Below are 25781 nucleotides of genomic sequence, written 5' to 3' on the forward strand. Positions count from 1 at the left end.
CTGGTGAAAATAAGTTAATGCAAATCCACTTTAGAAAAGGGCAGTGAGAGGTACTGGTTAATTTAGACATCCATTACCTTCAGATTTCTGTGCACAATCTTGAGGGAGTGCAGGTAGGCAACAGCCTCCAGTACTTGTCTGATCACGTTGCTGGTATCCCGTTCTGAATAATATCCTTGGTCCAGAATCCAGTCAAAAACCTCCCGACCTGTGGCACTGAAGTAAATACTAAGAGTTAATAATGGACTTCAACCAAAATTTTCAGAGTGGCAGCAGGGGTATGTGTTCCAAAGTTCCTGCATGCTGTAGGCACTCTCAAAAAGAAGCCTCAATAGTTGATGTTTATTTCAGCACTTTTGATAACCACTTAAAAGAAAATTAAAACAAGGATAAAAATAATTAATCCATCACACCGGTTGTGACAGGTGACATGACTCACCAGCTCTGTCAGTGTGTCATTCCTTTGCACACATCATTGAGTATCATGTAGATTTTGTTTCCATGACAACACCTGCCCTTTCAAAATCACCAGTGTCATTAACAGTATCTGAACAACAAAGAGTAGAGCTTTATTCCACATACAAAATGCTATAGGAACTCAGCAGGTCAAACAGCATCTATGGAAAGGAATAAAGAGTTGACATTTCAGTGTCCTCAAAATTTAAGAGAAATTTACTTACGTACTTGGATGGGAGAGGTATGGAGACCTGTGGTCCAGGTGCAGGTCAATAGGACTAGGCAGATTAATAGATCAGTATGGACTGGACGGGTCAAGGGCCTGTTTATTTGCTGCAGTGTTCTATGATTCTAATATATTCTGTATAAACACAAGATATTCTGTAGATGCAGAAAATACAGAATAGCATGCTCAAGGTGCTGGAGGAACTCAGCAAGTCAGGCAGCAACCACAGAGGGGAATTAACAGTCAACATTTCAGGCTGAGACCCTTTGACAGTACTGGAAAGGTAAGGGGAAGAAGCTAGAATAAGAAGGTGGGGGGAGGGGAGGGAGGGAGAATCAAGTGAGAAGCTGGGAGGTGATAGGTGGAAAAGTTAAAGTGCTGAAGAAGAAGGAATCTGATAGGATAGGAGAGGAGAGGAGAGTAGGTATGGGAACAAAGGAAGGAAGAGGGGCACTAGGGAGAGGTGAGGAGAAGGGAACAGGTAAGAGGGGAGCCAGAATAGGAAATGGAAAAAGAAAGGTACAGAGAGGGGTGAAATAACTGAAGTCAGAGCTTAGCTCAAGTGAACATTGCAGTAGCTTAAAAGGTGCCAATCATTCACCAGCCAGTGACATTATTTACATTTATAAGGTATGAGCATTGCTGACAAGGCCAGCATTTAATCCCTAATTACCCCTAAGAAGGTGGTGGTGGGTGGCATGTAGAGTGCACTCTTTACACTGCCAGCTGTAAGATCGGGGTTCAATTCCCACTATTCCCTCTTACTGTGTGGATTTCCTCCGGATGCTCCAGCTTCCTCCCACATTCCAAAAGTGCACGGATTAGAGTTAGTGAGTAGTGGGGATACTAGGATGACTAAATCACATGTGAAAATAAATTATTGTTGCTGGCCTATATCCTGACCTTTGGAGAGTGGTAGTGATAGGGGACTCAATAGTCCGAGGAACAGACAGGAGATTTTGTGGATGTGAACAGGATGGTATGTTGCCTCTCAGGTGCCAGGATCAGGGATGGCTCAGATCACGTCCATAGTATTTTAGAGAGGGAGGAAGAGCAGCCTGATGTCTTGGGACATATTGGTACCAATGATACAGGAAGGAAAACTATGATAAAGAGAGAATTTAGAGAGCTAGGCAGAAAGATGAGAAGCAACACCACCAGGATAGTACTTCCTGGATTTCTACCTGTGCCACTTGCTAGTGATTTAGCAGATAACTGCGTGGCTGAGAAGCTGGTGCAGAGGGGCAGGGCTTCAGGTTCTTGGATCAATGGCATCTCTTCTGGGGGTGGTATGACCTGCACAAAAGTGGCAGGTTACACCTGAACCCGAGGGGAACCAATATTCTCATGGGCAGGTTTGTTAGAGCTGTTGGGGAGGGTTTAAACTAATTTGGCACGGGGTGGGAACCAGAATGAAGGGACCCAGGATAGGACAGATGGTAAGAAAGCAAAGATAGCGTGCAGTCAGACTGTCAGGAAGGGCAGGCAGATGACAGGACAAAATTACAGCCAGCAGGGTTGGTACCAGTGCATTAAGGATGCAGAATCAAAATGAGTAGCAAATATAGTACTCGAAGTATTATATCTCAATGTACGGAGTATAAGAAATAAGGTGGATGATCTTGCTGCACTATTATAGATTTTCAGGTACGATGTGGCCATCACTGAATCATGGCTGAAGGATGGTTGTAGTTGGGAGCTGAATGTTCAGGGTTACACATGTATTGGAGGGATAGGAAGGTAGCATGGGGATGGTGTGGCTCTGCTGTTAAAGGATGGTATCACATCAGTAGAAAAATGTCACATAAGATCGGAAGATGTTAAATCCTTGTGGGTTGAGTTAAGAAACTGAAAGGGTAAAAGGACCCTGATTGTAATTATATACAGGTCTCCCAACAGTAGCTGGGATGTGGACTACAGATTACAACAGGAAATCAAATAGGCGTGTCAAAAGGGCAATGTTATGATTGTCAAGGGAGATTTTAACATGTAGATTGTTTGGGAAAATCAGCTTGGTAATGGATCTCAAGAATTTGTTGAATGCCTACAAGATGGCTTTTTAGAGCAGTTTGTCGAAGATCCCACTAGAGCATCAGCTATACTGGATTGGGTGTTATGTAATGAAATAGAGGAAGTTAGGGAGCTTAAGGTAAAGGAGCTCTTAGGAAACAGTGATCACAATATGATTGAGTTCAACTTGAAATTTGAAGGGAGAAAGTAAAGTCTGATGTAGCAATATTTCAGTGGAGTAAAGGAAATTACAGTGGTATGAGAGAGGAGGTGGCCAAAGTAAATTGGAAGGAGCTGCTGGCAGGGATGACAACAGAGCAGCAATGGCGTGAGTTTCTGGGAAAATGAGGAAGGTGCAGACAGATGTATTCCAAAAACTAAGAAATTCTCAAATTGCAAAATAGTACAACCATGCTGACAAGAAAAGTCAAAGCTAATGTAAAATCAAAAGAGAGGGCATACAACAAAGCAAAAATTAGTGGGAAGATAGAGGATTGGGAAGCTTTTAAAAGCCTACAGAGAGCGACTAAAAGAAGCATTAGAAGGGAAAAGATAAAATATGAAACCAAGCGAGCTAACAAAATAAAAGTGGATGTTAAAAGCTTTTCCAAGTAATGTAAAAAATAAAAGGGAGATGTGACTGTTAGTAAATGAGGCCAGAGAAATAATAATGGTGGACAATGAGGAGGCAGCTGAACAAAGTGAGTATTTTGCATCAGTCTTCACTGTGGAAGACACTAGCAATGTGCCAGATTTTGTACTGTATGAAGGAAGAGAAGTGTGTGCGGTTACTTTTACAAGGGAGAAGGTGCTCAAAAAACTGGAGCCCTAAGGTTACATAACTCACCCTGACCAGAGGAACTGCACCCTAGGGTTCTAAAAGAGGTGGCGGTAGAGATTTGTGGCGGCATTAGCAATGATCTATAAATCATTGGACTCTGATGTGGTGCCAGAGGACTGGAAAATTGCAAATGTCACTCCAATCTTTAAGAATAGAGAAAGGCAGCAGAAAGGAAATTATAGACCAGTTAGCCTGACCTCAGTGATTGGGAAGATGTTAGAGTCAATTGTTAAGGATGAGGTTATGGAGTACTTGATAAGACAGGACAAGACAGAACAAAGTCAGCATGGTTACCTTCAGGGAAAATCCTGCCTGACAAACCTGTTGGAATTCTTTGAGGAGATTACAAATAGGATAGATAAAGGGGATGCAAGGTATCACACATGAGGCTGCTTACCAAGTTAAGAGCCCACAGTATTATAGGAAAGTTACTGACATGGTTAGAGTATTGGCTGATTGGTAGGAGGAAATGAGTAGGAATAAAAGGATCCTCGTCAAGTTGGCTGTCAGTGACTAGTGTTGTTCTGCAGGGGTCAGTGTTTGGACTGCTTTTTATTCTGTACATCGATGATTTAGATGATGGAATAGATGGCTTTGTTTTCAGTTTGCAGATGATACAAGATTTGGTGGAGGGGCAGGTACTATTGAGGAAATAGATAGGCTGCAGAAGGACTTAGACTGATTAGGAGAATGGGCAAGAAAGTGGCAAATGAAATGCAATGTTGAGAAATGCATGGTCATGCACCTTGGTAGTAGAAATAAATATGCAGACTATTTTCTAAACAGGGAGAAAATCCAAAAATCTGAGATGCAAAGGGACTTGGGAACCCTTGTGCAGAACACCCTATAGGTTAAGCTGTAGGTAGAGTCTGTGGTGACGAAGGCAAATGCAATGTTAGCATTCATTTCAAGAGGTCTTTGAGAGCAGGGATGTGATGCTGAGGTTTTATAAAGCACTGATGAGGCCTCAATTTGAGTATTGTGAACACTTTTGGGCTCCTCATCTAAGAAAAGATGTGCTGGCATTGGGAAGTGTCCAGAGGAGGTTCACAAGGATGATTCCAGGAATGAAAGTGTTATCCTACGAGGAACGTTTGATGGCTCTGTGTCTGTATGCTGGAAATTGGAAGGATGAGGGGGGATCTTATTGAAACCTTTCGAATGTTGAAAGGCTTAGACAGAGTAGATATGGGAAGGATGTTTCCCATGGTGGGGGAGTCAACCCCATTTCCTGGACTTTTCCCCGTAACCTTTGATGCCATGTCCAGTCAAGAACCTATCCATCTCTGCCTTAAGTACACCCAGCGACCTGGCCTCCACAGCTGCATGTGGCAACAAATTGCAGAAATTTACCACGCTTTGCTTAAAGAAATTTCTCCGCATCTCTGTTTTGAAAAGGCACCCCTCTATCCTGAGGCTGTGCCCTCTTGTCCTAAACTCTCCCACCATGGGAAACATCGATTCCACATCTACTCTGTCTAGGCCTCTCATCATTTGAAAGGTTTCATTGAGATCCCACCTAATTCTTTTAAATTCCAGCGAGTACAGACCGAGAGCCATCAAACGTTCCTTGTATGATAACCGTTTCATTCCTGGAATCTTCCTTGTGAACCTCCTCTGGACCCACTCCAATGCCAGTGCATCTTTTCTAAGATGAGGGGTCCAAAACTGTACAGAATACTCAGGGTGAGGTCTCACCGGTGCCTTATAAAGCCTCAGCATCACATCCTTGCTCTTGTATTCTAGACCTCTTGAAATGAATGCTAACATGGCATTTACCTTCTTCACCACTGACTCAACTTACAAGTTAACCTTTAGGGTGTTCTGCACAAGGACACCCAATCCCTTTGTTTCTCAGATTTTTGGATTTTCTCCCCATTTAGACACTAGTCCACAATTTATTTCTACTACCAAAGTGCATGACCATGCATTTTCAAGCATAGTATTTCGTTTGCCACTTTCTTACCCATTCTCCTAAACTGTCTAAGTCATTCTGCAACACACATCAAAGTTGTTGGTGAACGCAGCAGGCCGGGCAGCATCTCTAGGAAGAGGTACAGTCGACGTTTCAGGCCGAGATGCTTCGTCAGGACTAACTGAAGGAAGGTTCAGACTGCTTCCTTCAGTTAGTCCTGACGAAGGGTCTCAGCCTGAAACGTCGACTGTACCTCTTCCTAGAGATGCTGCCCGGCCTGCTGTGTTCACCAGCAACTTTGATGTGTGTTGCTTGAATTTCCAGCATCTGCAAAATTCCTGCTACTTAAGTCATTCTGCAGCCTGCCTGTTTCCTCAACACTACCTTTGTATCATCTGCAAACTTGGCAACAAAGCCACCTATTCCATCATCTAAATCATTTATATACAGCATAAACAGAAGTCCCAGCACCGACCCCTGTGGAACACCACTAGTCACCAGCAGCCAACCAGAAAAGGATCCTTTTATTCCCACTTGCTGCCTCCTACCAATCAGCCAAAGTTAGTAACTTTCCTGTCATGCCCTGGGCTCTTAACTTGGTAAGCAGCCTCATGTGTGGCATCTTGTCAAAGGCCTTCTGAAAGTCCAACTATTCAACATCCACTGCATCCCCTTTATCGATCCTACTTGTAATCTCCTAAAAGAATTCCAACAGGTTCATCAGGCAGGATTTACCCTGAGGGAAACCATGCTGACTTTGTACTATCTTGTCTTGTCTCACCATCATCTCATCCTTAACAACTGACTCTAACATTTTTCCAACCACTGAGGTCAAGCTAACTGGTCTATAATTTCCTTTCTGCTGCCTTTCTCCTTTCTTAAAGAGTGGAGTGACATTTGCAATTTTCCGGTCCTCTGGCACCATGCCAGAGTCCAATGATTTTTGAAAGATCATCTCTAATGCCACCACGATCTCTAACACTACCTCTTTCAGAACTCTAGGGTGCAGTTCCTCTGGTACGGATGGCCTACGTACCTTTAGATCTTTTAGCTTTTTGAGCACCTTTTCTCTTATAATTGTAACTGCACCCACTTCTCTTCCTTCACACTACAATATCAGGATTATTGCTAATGTCTTCCACAGTGAAGACTGATGCAAAAACTCATTTAATTCATCAGCCATCTCCTTGTACCCCATTATTATTTCTCCTGCCTCATTTTCTAGTGGTCCTATGTCCACTTTCATTTCTCTTTTTTTTTGTAATTTATTTTTTTATTGAAATTCAGCATCATACAAACATTTCCATAAGATGTATTTCAGATAATGTATGTATATATCATATATTCATGTTTGCCAGAAATCTCCACAAAGTATTTATCTGAGGTATATACTTATAGAAAAGAAAGAAAAGAAAGAACTAACAAAAGGAAAACTATGCACAAGTAGGGAGTGATCTTTTTGTTACAACATAATCATTGATTTGTGAGAATAAAATCAGGCCTATGGGGTGTTATGTAGTTAAACCACTTTTCCCAGTATGAATCAAATTGTTCCAATTTATGATTCACAGATGCTGTTATCTTCTCCATTTTGTAAATGTCCATTGTAATTTCCATACATACGTTTAGAGTTGGGCTCTCCTGTGATAACCATTTCCTGGTAAGAGTCTTTTTACCAGCCACTAGCAGTATATTCATTAAATATTTATCTCTTTTCAACCATTCTTAATGTATATACCCAAAATATATGGTCTTACTTTCTAAGGGTATTTCACATTTAAAAATGTCCTGTAGGGCATTGTGTATCCCACTCAAATAGTCTTTGATAACGGGGCAATCCCAGAAGATATGGTAATGGTTTGCATTTTGATTTCCACAATTTCTCCAGCAAACAGGGAGGTTACTATCAATATGGGATTTCTGAGAGGGTGTAATAAAACATCTTATCAATTTTTTCCACCCAAACTCCCTCCATTTCTGTGACTAGTACACTTCCATTGATATCTCCATATTATTGTCCATTCTTCATGAGATATGGTTATCCCTCCTTCCTTCTTCCATTTTGTTTTAATGTATGAAATCAAGTGTGTTTTAAGATTTGACAGACCCTTATACACCCTTGAAATGATTCTACTGCCATTATCTGAATTATATGCTTTTCTAAACAGTTCTATCAAACATGTACTTGCCTCGGTTACATTTTTCACCCTCCTATTAACATAATGTCGCATCTGCAAATGCCGATAAAGATCTTGTTTTTCTAATAGGTGTTTCTCTTTAAGCACTTCAAAACTGAACAGTGTTCCTTCTTTCATTATATTGCATAGAACTGTTATTCCTTTAGCTGTCCAGTCCTTAAATCTAGCATCCAGTTTATTTGGTGTAAAATACGAGTCATATGCACACCATTTAAGAATCTCTTTTATTTTTAACGTACTTGAAAAAAACTTTTCCTATCCAATTTGATATTATTTGCTAGCTTGATTTCAGATTTCATCTTTTCTTTTCTAATGATTTTTTTAGTTGCTCCCTGTAGGTTTTTTAAAACTTCCCAATTCTGTATCTTCCCACTAATTTTTGTTTTGTTGCATGCCCTTCCTTTTGCTTTTACAATAGCTTTGACTTCCCTTGTCAGCCATGGCTGTACTATTTTACCATTTGAGTATTTCTTCATTTTTGGAATACACATGTCCTGCACCTTCCTCATTTTTCTCAGAAACGCACACCATTGCTGCTCTGCTGACATCCCTGCCAGCAGCTCCTTCCAATTTACTTTGGCCACCTCCTCTCTCATACCACTGTAATTTCCCTCACTCTACTGAAATACTGCTACATTAGACTTTACATTCTCTCTATCAAAGTTCAAGTTGAACTCAATCGTATTGCGATCACTGATTCCTAAGTGTTCTTTTACCTTAAGCTCCCTAATCGGCTCCAGTTCATTACATAACACCCAATCCAGTATAGCTGATCCCCTAGTAAGCTCAACGACAAACTGCTCTAAAAAACCATCTCATAGGCATTCAACAAACTCACTCTTTTGAGATCCATTATCAACCTGATTTTCCCAATCAACCTGCATGTTAAAATCTCTCATGACTACCATAACATAGCCCTTTTGACTCACCTTTTCTATTCCACTGCTCTATTCTCTCTACAGCCATGACTGTGTGGCTCGACATAGCTCAAATACCATCTATAAATTTGCTGATACAACCATTGTTGGTAGAATGTCAGTTGGTGCCAAGAGAGCATACAGGAACGAGATATGCCAACTAGTGGAGTGGTGTCCCAGCAACAACCTGACACTCAACATCAGTAAGACAAAAGAACTGATCGTATACTTCAGGAAGGGTAAGATGAAGGAACACATACCAATCCTCATAGAGGGATCAGAAGTGGAGAGAGTGAGCAGTTTCAAGTTCCCGGGTGTCAGGATCTCTGAAGATCTAACCTGCTCCCAACGTATCGATGCAGTATAAAGAAGGCAAGACAATGACTGTACTTAATTTGGAGTTTGAAGAGATTTGGTATGTCAACAAATACACTCAAAAACTTCTATAGATGTACCTTGGAGAGTATTCTGACAGGCTGCATCACTGTCTGGTGTGGGAATGGGGGCTACTGCACAGGACCGAAAGAAGCTGCAGAGGGTTGTAAATTTAGTGGGCTCCATCTTGGGTACTAGCCTACAAAGTACCCAGGACATCTTCAAGGAGTGGTGTCTCAGAAAGGCAGCTTCCATTATGAAGGACCTCCAGCAGCCAGGGCATGCCCTTTTCTCACTGTTAACATCAGGTAGGAGGTACAGAAGCCTGAAGGCACACACTCAGCGATTCAGGAACAGCTTCTTTCCCTCTGCCATCTGATTCCTAAATGGATATTGAACCCTTGAACACTACCTCACTTTTTTAATATATATTTCTGTTTTTGCATGATTTTGATCTATTCAATATACATATACTGTAATTGATTTATTTATTATTATTTTAGATTTTTTTCCTTCTATATTATGCATTGCATTGAACTGTTGCTGCTAAGTTAACAAATTTCACAACACATGCCAGTGATAATAATTCTGATTCTGATTCCTGTTGTAATCTGTGGACCACCTCCCAGCCACTGTTGGGAGGCCTGTAGCCATCAAGGTCCTTTTACCCTTGCAGTTTCTTAACTCAACCCACAAGGATTTAACATCTTCCAATCCTATGTCACATCTTTCAACTGATTTAATGCCATTCTTTACCAGTAGAGTTGCACCACCTACTCTGCCTACCTTCCTATCCCTCCGATACAACATGTAACCTTGGTCATTCAGCTCCCAACTACAACCATCCTTCAGCCATGATTTAGTGATGGCTACAACATCATACCTGGCAATCTGTAATAGTACAACAAGATCTTCCACCTTATTTTTTATACTACGCGCATTTAGATACAACACCTTGAGGACTGTATTTGCTATCCTTTCTGATTCTGCATCCCTAATATTTTGATACTCGACCTTTTGGCTGCAACTAAGTCCCATCACCTGTCTTTGTCTTTGTTTTTTTGCACTAAAGGTTTTTTCATAGTTTTATTTGCACTTAACAGTCTAATTTGCATTCCATGAGTTGTCTGTACTAATGTGTGTGTGTGATGCTGCAAGCAAGTTTTTCAGTGTACTGTACCTCACTATGCTTGTGCACAGGATAATAAATGGTAGTGTAGTGGTTAGTCTAACACTATTCAGCGCCAGCAATCCAGGTTCAATTCCTGCTGCCACCTGTAATGAATTTGTACATTTTTCCCATGAGCGCATGGATACCTTCCCACATTTGGTAGATGTACGGTTTAGCATTAGTAAGTTGTGGGCATGCTATGTGTGTGCCAGAAATGTAGTGACATTTGAAGCTGCCTCCCCAGTACATCCACAGACTCTGTTGGTTGATGACACAAGTGATACGTTTCACAGTATGTTTCGATACTTTAATGTACATGTGACAAATAAAGCTCATCTCTTGAATTAAATTGAATTAAACATGACTTAAATTGACTTGACTGTCATGATAACATCTGTCTACTTGGGCATAGCTGCAGCCGTTTGGAAATCAGAATTTTCTCCACAGTTTCTTCTTCTGTTCAGTGGATAAATGGGATTTCCAGCTACTATCATTTCTGTTACCTGCACAGTATAAATACACTTGTACATGATTTTTTATATCTGTTAATGCAAAAGTAATTGTTACAATTGTACACACAAAATGTACAATTTTGTGTAGGTCAGGCAGTATCTATGGGAAAAATAAAGAACCGATGTTTCAGGCCGCGTCCCTTCTTCAGGACTTAATAAATGTATAATAGTTACAAGTAATTGTTTTAGCTTCAGCATCTTCCGAAAGGCTATGTGAAAATGCAGCACATATTCTATACACCTGTGGACTGCCTGTTACAACTCTATATGGCACTGATTACGTTTTTAATGATGTGCATCATTTATAGACAATTTATTTATGAGAAATTGACTCTACTATCAAAGGAGGATCACTTAAACAATCTAACTTATGGCCCAATGTAAATAAAGTCTTTAACCTTTACTCTCAGCACTTATCATAGTTCTGTTAGGCAATGTAATTGATTTGAAAGGTTAAGCTGCGGCACACTATATGAACGCCTGCTGCATTCACCAACATTTTTTGTGTGTGTTACACTCTATGAATGTTCACTTTGAGTTGATGGAAATGTGTACTGTCGGGGCACGTCTCTGCCATTAGGAAGTGATTCAGTATTTATAGGATACATCTATAGCACTGCACTGATGTTGATAGCGTGTTATAAAACATTGTCCAAGAGTGAATTGTCTTCAGTTCATTGCTTGTTATTGGTAAGTTATAACAACAGAACTTCTTCCTTAAGACACAATGCCTCTATGTAGGGCAGGTTAGCACTTCAACCAGGAGTGAATTTCAACGCAATTGATTTTGGAACCGTGGTCCCTTCAGTCATGTCAATTGCATTGAGGCTGACACAATAATTAATTCCATTATCATTAAGCCACGTGATTACCAGGATAGTAAAACTGAATAGTTTTTATTCTTTATTTATCATTAAGTGATTTGTCTCGTAGTCACATGGCTTAATGATAATCAGAATCATAGTTTTTACACTGACATATTTCGTGAAATTTGTTGTTTTGCTGCAGCAGTACACGGCATATGTAAAACATACCATAAATTACAATGAGCAATATATATTGTTGTTACTGTATATAGTCCAGATCTAGTCTTAGAAGTGTCTTAACAACATTACATTATGCCAAACTCAGAAATTCCTTAGTATCATTTTAACAGCTTCAGAGTTCTCCAGTTATTGGTGTCAGAAAAAGAGGCTGAATGGTCAAATGCTGTTTAGTTCCTTATGTCTTATTATGTACATTATGTTTCAATCATTAATAACCTGTCTGCTTATTTCCATACATTCACCCTTGCTTTACATTCACATTCATGTTTATCACATGTACATTGAACACATATGTACATACTACAAACAGTTTCGACACCTTATTACTAGGTACAAAAAGGAACCACTTGCAATAAATATCTGGCATTGCAGGTGGGACAATATGCAGACCACCATGTGAATCCAGATGGTGCTGGCAATACACAGCGATGTTTAGCAAGCATCTCACAAAATATTTAGATATACTTCTTCTGAACTACTTTACTGAAATCTGCAGCCTGTAATTTTCCTTATATTGTTAATTGGTTGGTTGTCCATTTTTGTCTGTTGTTTTTCATTGATTCTATTGTGTTTCATTTTTATCTACTGTGAATTCCCGCAAGAAAATGAATCTCGGTGGTTTATGGTGACATATATGTACTTTGATAATAAATTTACTTTGAACTTTTACTTTCACCATTGGATGATCATCACTTGTGAGCTAACTGTCTTATTCATCAAAGAACTTACGATCTGAAGAAAAGGGTCTAGTGCTTTCCTGGCGTATAAGACAAATAAAGACTAAATAAATTCTGTGACTCGACATGCCCAGGCCTCATCCCTGATGATGATAGCAGAGTTGGTCATCGAAATGTCAGTTATAATTGATATCTGTACCCAGCTCGAAGTCTCAGAAGAGTTTATTCGTCTTAACTTACAAACTATTTTTGACAATTCATCAGAAAAATAGGCTAAACTGTGAATAGTAATGCCATTAACTACTGATCTTTAACAATCACCAACAGTAGTTTTTGTGCTTTTGTAACTTGAACTGGCTTTATATGCACACAGTGGCCACTTTGTTAGATACTGCCTATGTTCATAGTCTTTTGCTGTAGTAGCCCATCTGTTTCAAGGTTCAGCATGTTATACATTCAGAGATGCTCTTCTGCACACCACTGTTGTAATGTGTGGTTATTTGAGTTACTATCGCCTTCCTGTCAGCTTGAACCAGTCTGGCCATTCTTGTCTACAGAACTGGATGTTTTTTGTTTTTCACACCATTCTCTGTGAACTCAGGAGACTGTCATATGTGAAAATACCAGGAGATCAACAGTTTCTGAGGTATTCAATCCACCCCATCTGGCACCAACAATCATTCCACAGTCAAGTCACCTAGGTCACAGTTCTTCCCCCATTGTGATGTTTTGTGTAAACAACAACTGAACCTCTTGAGCATGTCTGTGTGTTTTTATGTATTGAGTATCATCTGATAAGCTATTTGCATTAGTGAGCAGGTATACAAGTGTACCTAATGAAGTGTCCACTGATTGCTAATTTTTTGTGGAATTGAATTGGAAGCTTATATCTGCACAAGATATTTTTAGGAACACCTTCTCCCTCACACCATTAGATTTCTAAAGGATCCATGCAGTCATTAATACTACCTCATTCTTCACCTTTTGCAATATCTTTCGATGTTTCAATGTATATGCGCCAAATAAAGCTAATCTTTAATTTTTATCCAGGGAATTAGGGCAAAGCACAAATTTTGGTCTCAAGAGTAATACCCACATTCCTTAAATGAATTAAAATAATACCTTCCAAATACTGTTTCAATCACTTAATCTTTAATTCATTCAACTGGAGGGTATCTGTTTCTACAATAACAATGTCTGTGAATTATGGCAACATTTTTATATAAGTTAAGCTCTTACAGCTCGGCCTCCTCTCATGGTCTTCCATTAATCCACTCCATCTGTTCCATTGCATTTTTGGAAATCTTCAACAATACCTTCCAAATCGATTTGAAATAAATGCTGCCAGCAACCAACACGCCATCCCCATGGCAACATGATAATTTTAGCTCTTGAGAAAATATTACTTTCCAAATTTACACTTCGTCCTCATTAAGATGACGGATGTCAGTCGGGAGAGAGGGAGCATATAACTTCAAGTATCGTAGGCAAACTTGGGCTATCATTGAACACGAGACAGAAACAGAAAAGTATTGACAACAGCTTTGGCACTCCTGAAATAATCATATTTACCATGGAGTGAGATTGGCTATTTATTCTAAGCTGAAACTGGTCTGACCTACGTTTCTGGCTGTTGGTAGGTAGGACAGCACAGTGGCATAGTGGTAGAGCTACTCGCTTACAGCTCCAGAGACAGGGCTCAGTTCTGATCTCTGGTGCTGTCTATGTTGAGTTTGCACGTTCTCCCTGTGACTGCATGGTTTTCCTCTATGTGCTCTGGTTTCCTTCCATCTCCTAAATTTGTGTGGCTTAGTACTTGAATAAGTGAGTGACAGAATTATGTGGGAGCTTCTGGGAATGAGGGGAAATAGAATCAGTGTAAACAGATACTTGATAGTCAAAATGGACCAAGAAGCTTATTTCCATGCTGTATGGCTCTATGGTTGACTCCAGTAATCTTCTGAAGTTGCCACTCAACTATACAAATGGAGTTGTCTCAATATGAGTTCTCATAAGATAAAAATATTCAGATTCAGAATTTGGTTTAACATTACTGGAAATGTCGTGAAATTTGATAACTTAGCAGTAGCAGGATATTGCGATACATGATATATAGAGAAAACAAAAGTAAATCAATTACAGTAAGTATGTGTATACTAAATAGTTAAATTAAAAATAGTGCAAAACAAATAATAAAAGTGAGGTAGTGTTGATGGGTTTAATATCCATTCAGGAATCGGATTTCAGAGGGGAAGAAGCTGTTCCTGAATCACTGAGTGTGTGCCTTCAGGTTTCTGTACCTCCTACCTGATGGAAACAATGAGAAGTGGGCATGTCCTGGGTGATGGGGGTCCTGAATGATAGACGCCACCTTTCTGAGGTATTGCTCCTTGAAGATCTCTTGGATATGAATACTGTGGAGGCTAGAACCCAAGATAGAGCTGACTAATTTTACAACTTTCTATAGCTTCTTTTGATCCCGTAGTCGCATGCCTCCCCCCACTCCCATACCAGACAGTGATGCAGCCTGTCAGAATGCTTTGCACGGTACATCTGTAGAAGTTTTTGAGTGTTCTAGGTGACAAACCAAATCTCCTCAAACTCTGAATGAAAGATAGCTGCTGTCTTTCCTTCTTTATAGCTGCATTAATATGTTAGGACCAATTAGATCCTCAGAGATCTTGACATCCAGGAACTTGAAATTGCTCACTCTTCCCACTTCTAATCCTTCTTTGAGGATTGGTTCGTGTTCCCTCGTCCTACCCTTTCTGAAGTCCACAATCAGCTCTTTGGTCTTACTGACGTTGAGGGCAAGGTTGTTACTGTAACACCACTCAGCTAGCTGGTTTATCTCACTCCTGTATGTCCTCTCATCTCCATCTGAGATTCTGCCAACAATGGTTATATCATCAGCAAATGCCTAGCCACACAGTCATGGGTATATAGAGAGTAGAGCAGTGGGTAAGCACACATTGCTGAGGTGCACCAGTGTTTATCGTCAACAAGGAGGAGATGTTATTACCAATCTGCACAGATTGTGATATTCCAGTTAGGAAATCAAGGATCCAATTGCAGAGGGAGGTACAGAGGCCCAGGTTCTGTAGCTTATTGATCAGAACTGTAGGAATGATGGTGTTAAACGCTGAACTATAGTCAACAAACAGCATCCTGATATAGGTGTTTGTATTGTCCAAGTGATCTAAGGCCATATGAAGAGCCATTAAGATTGTGTCTGCCACAGACTTATTGTGGCGATAGGCAAATTGCAGTGGATCCAAGTCCTTGCTGAGGCAGGAGTTGATTCTAGCCATGACCAACCTCTTAAAAACATTTCATTACCATAGATCCTGAGCCCTTTCCAACAGTATATGCCACTTGAATTCAGTTCAGTGACTTGGTTGTAGAACCTGTAAGTATAGTATTAGGTACATCTGCACAGCTGCTTGTTATTGCAAAAATCTGATCAGCCAATTATGTGAAAGTAACTCAATGCATAAAATGCATGCAGACATAGTCAAGTGGTTCATTTGTTGTTTAGACCAAATGTCAGAATGGGGAAGAAATATGATCTAAGTGACTTTGACCCTGGTGCCAGAAGGGGTGACTTGAGTAACTCAGAAACTATTGATCTCCTGGGATTTTCATGCAGAACAGTCTCTAGAACTTACAGAGAATGGTGTGAGAAACAAAAAAACATCCAGCGAGTAGCAGTTCTGTGGGTGAAAAAACCTTGTTAATGAGAGGTTGGAGAGAATGGCTTGACCGGTTCAAGTTGACAAGAAGGTGGCAGCAACTCAAATAACTACACGTTACTACAGTAGTGTCCGGAAGAGCATTTCTGAACCATCAAATCTTGAAGCGGGTGGGCTACAGCAGCAAAGGACCACGAGTAAGTACTCAGTGGTCACCTTATTAGACCGGAGGCAGCTAATAATGTGGTCATTGAGTGTAATTTTCAATAAAATGCAGTTTTCAATGGTGCATGGTTTTTAATGTCAGGAGTACTCTTATACAGTTGATTAATATATAGGACGTTTAATACTTGACCACGCAATTGAACTTAGGATTCTTTAAATTTAAATTAAGCTAAATGCCCAGGAGAAACAGATTCAGGACAGTGGAAGGTGTACTGCTAAACCAGTAGGTGGCAATAAATACATATCTGTCATTATCAATGTACAAGGGCAGAACTCTCCTGACCCATAAGAAACTATCTCTATTCCTTCTTACTGGCAACAATCCAAAGATCATTCAGAGTTCCTGCAAATTAATCTCCAGGCTGCTGCAAGTAACACAGGAGGCTTAAAACATGCTGTAGATGATTCTGTTGTACAAAGCCAAATAGAATCACTAGCAGTGAGATGATGCTCTGAGAACTATCCTTTCGGGTTATGAAGAGTGTGTTAGGGTTTGGGATGGATGTGTTGGCTAATATGAGGGGGCATAATTTTAAACTGACTGGAGGAAAAGTATAGGAGCGATGTCCAAAGTACAATTTTTACAGAGAGTGGTGGGTGGTGGAATACCTTGCCAGAGGTAGTAGTAGAGACATAAACATTAGGGACATTTAAGAGACTCTTAGATAGGCACATGAAAGATAGAAAATGGAGGCTATGCAGGAGGGAAGGGGTAGATTGGACAGAGGGGGCCAAAGGACCTGTATTGTGTGCAGTGTTTTATCTTATATGTTCTTGGTATTGGTGGGGGAAAACTGGAAGAGAAGATGATGTGGGTTGAAAGTCCAAACAAACGCAATCAGGCTTATCATGAGTCATTGAATCATACTTTTTCTTCCAGTGATTGACATGGAAAACACTGTTAACAGTTTGAAGCTCATTATTTAAAATGAGACGGGCTAAATACTCCTGTACTGAGAAATACGTCGAAGGATTTCCCTGCGTCTCAGCCAGGAGACCAATCATTATGTATCTCAGTCAGCAGGCAGAACAAGTCCTAGTATGGGATGTATACAGAAAAGCCTCAAAAGGTGAGGTCAGCTGCTGTGCCTCATATCTCCAAGGCTGAGTTCAATCTCGACTTCAGAAGTTGTCTGTGAGGAGTTTGCTCATTCTCTCTATGACTCTGTGGGTTCACATCCATGTCCTGAAAATGTGAGGGCTTAATTAGGCACTGTAAATTGCCTCTAACCTGTAGATGAGTGGTTAAGTCTCTGGAGAGTTAAGGCAATGTCTGAAGAATAAAGTGGAAGGGAAATGGATTGGGCTCATTCGTTAATGTGGACTCAGTCTGTTGGTTTGTTTCTGTGCAAGATCTCCCTATGACTCCAATTGCAAAGAAACAGCGATTCCAACAACTACTTAGCGATGGGTATGTTGGTGTTGTGACAATGTTACTGGGATAAAATACAGAGAACTGGACCAGTGCCCTAGAGACATGAGTTGGAATCCCATCACAGCAGTGAGTTTATTCAGATAAACAACCCAGCATTAGTGACAGCAGTGGCGTATCTAACCCCACTTGAAGCAGGGCGCCACTGAGCAGTTTCTATTAAAGTCAGACAAGCCATCCTCAGATAGTGAAAAAAGAATTTTCTTCAGATGTATGATCTGTCTTTGATTATCATTGGTGAGAAGCACTAGGATGGCCTTATGTAAGAAGACCATGAAACGTTTCTTCACAAAGAAAAAGGAAAGTGGAGCTGAAGGACGGAAGAGTGGAAAGTTGGAGGTGGAGCGCCTGCACCTGCTACAAGTTTGTTAGAATCCAAAGGGGATCAAGTACAAATGCGTCACAAGCCGAGGAGGAATTCAAGTCAGATAAATCTGTGTATGATGAGATTAAGAGTGAGGCTGCCACAGAGAATGTGGACGTGACAGGAGGGGAAGACGATGGTGGGGTGGTGATGTTGAGTTTATTGATGAGATTTTACCTGACGAGATTGAACCTGACGACACTGAACCTGGTGAACTGGATGGTGTCAAAGAGCCTCGAACTGTCATACCAGAAGTGATTGAACAGCATGATATTGGACTTCTGAAGTTCGACAAGGATACTGGAGAAGCAATTCTGCCTGATGCATTGAGAACAGAAATAATAAAGCTGGGTTCGAAGTATTTCCAGAACAGTGAGGGGCTTTTCCTACCAACAAATAACCGCTCAATGAACAAAACTTCATTCAAGAGGAAATTGGGAAATGGTCATGGTGAGGAAGTGACTCGCTCATGGCTGGTCTATTCCCCTTCTAAAAAGTCTGCATTTTGTACCTGTTGTCTTCTCTATTCCCGGTCAGACCATCAATCCTCATTGGAGCAGGAAAGTGGATTCAACCAGTGGAAAGCACCTGAAAGGATTAGTGTTCATGAAAATGCCAAGAATCATCAGGAATGCTTCACACAGTGGAAAGAAATGGAAGGAAATATAGCTGAAAACAGAGGAGTTATTGACATGATATTTCAGTCACAGATTGAGAAGGAAAAGCAGAAGTGGCGTGATATCTTGACGCGAATCCTTCACTGCATAAAATTCCTTGCGACTCAGAACCTGGCTTTGCGAGTACACAGGGAGTCACTTCAGCTAGACGATGACTCCAGTGAGGGAAATTTCCTTGGCTTACTGAAACTACTGGCCATTTTTGACCCTGTCATAAAAGAACACCTCACTCATTTGGAAAGTCATCCTGGATCCATGTCTTATCTTTCACCGGGTGTCCAGAATGAATTAATCCACATGATGGCATCCACTGTTCGCCAGAGTTTACTGAGAAGCATTCGTAAAGCCAAGTACTATGGTCTCATGTTTGACTCGACTCCTGATCAGGCACACCGTGAGCAGATGTCAGAAGTAGTGAGGTATGTGAGGTAGGATTTTGAGAGGGAAACAGTCCGTGTTAGAGAGTCCTTGCTTGGTTTTATCCAGATAAACCAGAAGGATGCTGAGAGCTTGGTTGAAGACATCTTGAAACAGCTAGAGAAGGACGAAATGGAGCTGCAGGATTGTCGGTCACAGTGCTACGACAATGCTGCTGTGATGGTTGGACACAGAAGTGGTGTTCATCAAAGAATATGAGGAAAAACAACTTGGCTGTGTTTGTGAATTGCGGCAATCAGTCACTCAACTTGATGAGTATATATGCAGCCAAGCAGGATACACTGGTGGTCACATTTTTTGGAACCATCGAAGCTCTCTACGTGTTCTTCTCTCGTTCAACACAGCGCTGAGAAAATCTCAAAAACACCGTGCCTGTAGTTGTTAAGTCAGAGTCCAAAACCAGGTGGAGTGCAAGGACAGAAGCAGTGAAACCCGTGCGTCAACAAGTACCTTGAGGAGATACTTCAAGTTCTCCAGGACATGATAAGACAATGAAAACGAGATCAAGGAAACAAGAAGTGATGCAAGGCAGCTGTACAACCGCACGTTGAGTTACGATTTTCTGATTTTGGTAGGATTTTGGAGCAAAGTGCTCATTCGCATTGACCGTATTCAAAAGAGGCTGCAGGATCCTAGCATGAACTTCCACAATGCTGCCCTGGATTTGAAAGACCTCTGAGATCATTTTTAAGATGAAAGAGAAGTGTTGGTTAGTGAATCACTCGAAGAAGGAGTCAGTCTCTGTCAAGAATTGAATATTGAAGTTGAAAGACGTCAGAGACAAAAGAAACGAACGGCTGATGGGAACTTGAGAGACGCTGGGTTAACAGCTAAGGAGGAAATGGAGAGTCATGAAGGGAACACTTGACCGTCTTCACAAAGAAATGGAGGAAAGGTTGGCTCGTTTGCACGACACTGACGCCAAGCTTGGGTTCTTTCTTGATGTCGAGGGACTGTGTTATGGCGCTGACAGTAACGACCTCAAGAAGAAGTGTGAAAATTTGGGCGAATTGTACAGCTCTGATGTTGATGGACAGCAGCTATATGAAGAAATTTTGGATTGCAGAATGTTGCTATCAAGGCGGGTCAACATGAAAATATCAAGAACTGAAGAACTTCTTGAATTTATTGTTCAGTATGGAGATGGAAGTGTCTTTCCCAACCTTCGCATTGATATTCAGAAAATGTTAACCATCGCAGTCTCTATCGCCAGCTGTGAGAGATCATTCAGCAAGTTAAAACTAATACTTTAATATTTGAGAGGCTCCATGGCTCAAGGCAGATTCTGAAACTGAAAAAACTGACCTTGATCACATCATTGACCAATTTACATCAGTGAAAGCAAGGAAGATGCAGTTATAATTTTCATGTAGTGCCATAATTTGTTAATTAAAAGATTAACGAGCTTGACTTGTATTTTTGAGTTGATATTATGGTAAAGTTATCTAAAAGATGGGTGCCAGATGTTTGGACAGGGACACAATTTCAGTGTTTGCCATAGGCCCTATTTTCCGTAGATACACTCCTGAGTGACGGTGACCACAGAGTGTTATTAAAACTCGGCTGCTTCACTAATGTATCATCCCTGCCCCACATTGCACTCCAGATCACACGATCTCTGCAAATATTGGACTCCATATCCCTACCCTACATTGAGCTCCATATCCCTACCCTACATTGGACTTTAGATCTCTGTCCCACATTGGGATCCAGACCATATCCCAGCCCATATTGTAACTCCAGATCCCTGCCCCATATTGCACTCCAGAATGCACCATCTCTTGCCCTACATTGGACTTCAGAATCCTGCCCTATGTTGGATTCCAGATTACACTATCCTTGCTATACATTGAACTCAAGTTCCCACCATCCCTGCCCTACATTGGATTTTAAACCTGCAATCCTTGTCCTATATTGGACTTTAGATCCCACAATCCCTGTCCTGCATTAGATGTCAGGTCCCACCATCCCTGTCCTACATTGGACTTCAGGCCCACCATCAACTTCTACATTGGACTCCAAATTCTACCATCCCTGTCTTACACTGGACACCAGGTTCCACCATACATGACCTACATTGGCACCAGGTCCCAACATCCCTGCCCTGCATTGGACTTCTGACTCAGCATCCCTGCACTACTTTGGACTTCTGATTCACCATCACTCACATGCATTGGGCTTCAGAACCCTACCCTACATTGGACTTCCGACCCTCCATCCCTGACCTATATTGATCATGTATGGGCAATTAATATCAGCCATCTCAGTGATCTGCATATCTAGTACTGAACAGCATGAGTAGAAGCAGGAGTCAGCCATTTGATTCCTAAGCCTACTCTCTCTTTCAAAAAGATCATTGTTGATCGACTTCTGTACCGTTTTCTTGCCTAAACTTTTGACTCCTGTCATATCCAGAAATCTATCACTGAGTGTTAGGTTCTCTGGAACAGAAACTTAGAAAGATTCACCAGCCTCTGTGTGAAGAAATTTCTCCTTATATTGGTTCAAAATAGTAAACCCCTTATTTAGAGACAGTTGCAGTTAATGGTCAATATTCTTCTTGGATCTACTGTAAGGAGCTTTTGAAGAATTTTGCACATGTATGTTTCAATATGGTCATGTCTTATTCTTTTGTCTCTGGTCTACATGGTCTCTGAGCAGCATGGTAGCGTTGTGGTTAGCATAATGTTTTACAATGCCAACTGTAAGATGGGGGTTCAATTCCAGCTGCTGTCTGTAAGGAGTTTATACGTTCTCCCTGCGACCATGTCGGCTTCCTTCAGATGTTTCGGTTTCCTCCCACATTCCAAAGATGTACGGGTTAGGGTCAGTAAGTTGTGGGCATGGTCTTTTGGCACTGGAAGCGTGGCGACACTTGCAGGCTACCCCAGCACATCCTTGACATAAACAACACACTTCACTGTATGTTTTGATGTTTCAATGTACGTGCAACAAATAAAGTTAATAAATCCATAAGACATAGGAGCCATTCAGCCCATTGAGTCTGCTCCACCATTCCATCATGGCTGATCCTGGATCCCATTCAAACCCATGCACTTGCCTTTTGCCCATATCCTTTGATGCCCTGACCAATCGGGAAACTATCATCTTCAACTTTAAGCGTACACACAGACTTGGCCTCCACCACAGTCTGTGGCAGAGCATTCCATAGATTCTACTACTCTCTAGCTAAAAAAATCCTCCTTACCTCTGTACTAAAGGGTCCCAAACTGTCAAATGCTCCTCATATGTTAACCCCCCAAATCATCCTGGTGAACCTCCTCCGGACTCTCTCCAATGACAATACATCCTTTCTGAGATATGGGGCCCAAAACTGTTGACAATACTCCAAGTGCAGCCTGACTAGTGTCTCATAAAGCGTCAGCATTATCTCCTTGCTTTTATATTCTATTCCCCTTGAAATAAATGCCAGCAGTGCATTTGCCTTTTTTTCTTAACCACGGACTCAACCTGTAAATTAACCTTCTGGGAGTCTTGCACGAGGACTCCTAAGCCCTTCTGCACCTCTGATGTTGTTCCATTTAGATAATAGTCTGCACTGTTGTTCCTTTTACCAAAATGCATCATATATTTCCCAACAGTGTATTCCATCTGCTACTTTTTTGCCCATTCTTTCAATTTGTCTAACTCGTGCTGCGATCACGTTGCTTCTTCAGCACTACCTACCCCTCCACCTATCTTCGTATCATCCACAAACTTGGCCACAAAGCCATCAATTCCATTATCTGAATCATTGACAAACAATGTGAAAAGCAACGGCCCTGATACTGAGTTCTGACGAAAACCACCAGTCACTGGCAGCCAACTAGAAAAGGCCCCCTTTATTCCTACTTGCTCGCTCCTGCCTGTCAGCCATTCCTTGGTCCATACCAGTATCTTTCCTGTAGCGCCACAATCTTGACCTTTTAACCAATCTCTCCTCTTACGGCAGATCTGGTGAGTCTACATTACATTCTCTCTATAAACTCCCTTCATAGCAAGTGTATTGTATTTCATTGTGATAGTTCAATATGGTACAAAGTATTCCAGGTTTAGTCTAACTAATTTTTATAGAAGATATCTGTCTTCTACTGAAATCGCCTTGTGCTAATTTAAATATAAAGATATTGTGATAAATAGCAAACTCCCAGAAACAAAAATGAAATAAATTGCTGGTTGTAGTTTAATTATTGGCACATTTATTTAGTTGTTGAAATAAAGCATGGAATAGACTCTTCTGGGCTTTCAAGCTGTGCCACCCAGCAACCACTGATTTAACCCTAGTTTAATCACAGGACAGTTTACAATGAACAATTAATCTACTAACCTGTATATCTTTGGACTATGGGAGGAAACTGGAGCACTCGGAGAAAACCCACACATTCCATGGAGAGGACATACAGAGATTCCTTACCGAACGGCACTGGAATTGAACTCCAAACTTCGGAACACCCCAAGCTGAAATAGCATCACACTAACCACTATAGTGTACGTGGCCTATCAGTGGCGTCAACAGAGCTCTACCAAGAGGCACTTCTCGCAAGATGGCAGTGGTTATTTAAAAAGGGAGCTTCAAGGGTGTTTGTCCATTGTACGTCACCTATCAGCAGTGTCAACAGAGCTCTGCAAACTAAATAAAAGTACAGAAAGGATAGGTGGAGTGGCCCTTGTCGGGAGTAGGCCAGTAGTGAGAGTAGAAGCGACAGGCTTTGGCTCAAAAGAGGTTTTGGCTTGGTAGAGGCATTGGCTCTGTGTAAAGCATCTGTCAAGGTTTCCTTTTTTTAAATCTTTTTTTTCCTCTCTTACTGTAGCATTTAAATGGCTGTGGTGTGTTCTTCATGTGGATGTTGGAGTCTTGGGAGATCCAGAGTCTCCCGGGGAACTACATCTGTGTGAAGTGCATCTGGCTGCAGCTCGTTGAAGTCCGTGTTAAGGATTTGGAGCAGCAACTGGATGATCTTTGGCTTGTACAGGAGAGCAAGGATATAATTGATCAAAGTTACAGGGAAGTAGTTACCCCAAAGTTGCAGGAGGTGAGTAGCTGGGTGACTGTCAGGAGAAATGGAAATAGGCAGTTAGAGCAGAGGACCCCTGTGGCCATTCCCCTTAAACACAAGAATACTGCTTTGGATACTTTTGTGGGGGATGACCACCTGGGAGAATGCCATGGTGACTGGGTTACAGGCACCGAGCATGGGTACATGGTGCAGAAGGGAAAGAGAGAGAAGAAGGGAGCAGTAGTGATAGGGGACTCGATAGTGAGGGGAACAGGCTGGAGATTCTGGGGATGTGAACGGGACACCTGGATGTTATGTTGCCTCCCAGGTGCCAGGGTCAGGGATGTCTCAGATCGCGTCCACAACATTTTGGAGAGGGAGGGGGAGCAGCCAGATGTCTTGGTACATATTTGTACCAATGATAGAGGCAGGAAAAGCAACGAGGTTCTTAAAAGAGAATTTAGAGAGCTAAGTAGAAAGTTGAGAAGCAGGACCTCCCAGGTAGTAATTTCTGGATTGCTGCCTGTGCCACATGCCAGTGAGGGTAGAAACAGGATGATTTAGCAGATAAATGCTTGGCTGAGAAGCTGGTGCAGGGGGCAGGGCTTCAGGTTCTTGGATAATTGGCATCTCTTCTGGGGGAGGTATGACCTGTTCAAAAGTGACGGGTTGCCTCTGAACCCGAGGAGGACCAATATTCTTGCGGGCAGTTTTGTTAGAGCTGTTAGGGAGGGTTTAAATTAACTTGGCATGGGGGTGGGAACTGGATTGAAGGGATTCAGGATAGGATGGATGTTGAAAAAGTAAAGCTAGCATGCAGTCAGATTGTCAGGAAGGGCAGGCAGGTGATGGGACTTAGTTGCAGCCAACAGGTGGAGTATCAAATCATTAGGGATGCAGAATCAGAAAGGATAGCAAATATGGTACTCAAGGTGTTGTATCTAAATGCGCATAGAATTAAGAAATAAAGTAGATGATTTTGTTGCAGTATTACAAATCGCCAGGTATGATGTTGAGGCCATCACTGAATCATGGCTGAAGGTGGTGTGGCTGTATTGGTAAAGAATGGCATCAAATCAGTAGAAAGATGTGACATAGGATAAATGTTGAATCCTTGTGAGTTGAGTTAACAAACTGCAAAAGGATGTTGATGGCAATTACATACAGGCCTCCCAACAGGTTACAACAGGAAATAGAAAAGGTGAGTCAAAAGGGCAATGCTATGGTAGTTATGGGGGATTTTAACGTGCTGGTTGTTTGGGAAAATTAGGTTGGTAATGGATCTCAAGTGAGTGAGTTTGTTGAATGCCTAAGAGATGGCTTTTTAGAGCAGTTTGTCATTGAGGCTACTAGAGCAGGGGCCCCCAACCTTTTTTGCACTGTGGACTGGCTGAGCATTGACAATATTCATGCGGACCGGCCGACCGGGGGGGGGGGGGGGGGGAGACATAGGGTTGCCAGTGGACAAGAGTAGCAGTCAAATGCATTGTGTTTACCCAGAGAAAGACTACAATGACCATGAAGCCTTGCGCGGGCATCAGTTCACATGAGTGACTTGCGCATGCGTGTACATGCCGATTTTTTTCTACAAATCGTTTTTGACGATACTGTT

General features: G+C 41.4%; 1 protein-coding gene across 4 annotated transcripts in view; it reads right to left on the minus strand.

Moving 5' to 3' along the window:
- LOC140211208 (caM kinase-like vesicle-associated protein) overlaps nucleotides 1–25781 on the minus strand; it is a 232373-nt gene that overhangs the window by 49027 nt on the left and 157565 nt on the right. For all 4 annotated transcript variants that reach the window (XM_072280809.1, XM_072280808.1, XM_072280807.1 and 1 more), the window contains exon 5: nucleotides 78–216. In XM_072280809.1, the coding sequence (XP_072136910.1) occupies nucleotides 78–216 (139 nt within the window). The remainder of the gene's footprint in view (nucleotides 1–77; nucleotides 217–25781) is intronic.

This window comes from Mobula birostris, chromosome 16, assembly GCF_030028105.1.
Source record: "Mobula birostris isolate sMobBir1 chromosome 16, sMobBir1.hap1, whole genome shotgun sequence".
Classification (NCBI taxonomy): Eukaryota; Metazoa; Chordata; class Chondrichthyes; order Myliobatiformes; family Myliobatidae; genus Mobula; species Mobula birostris.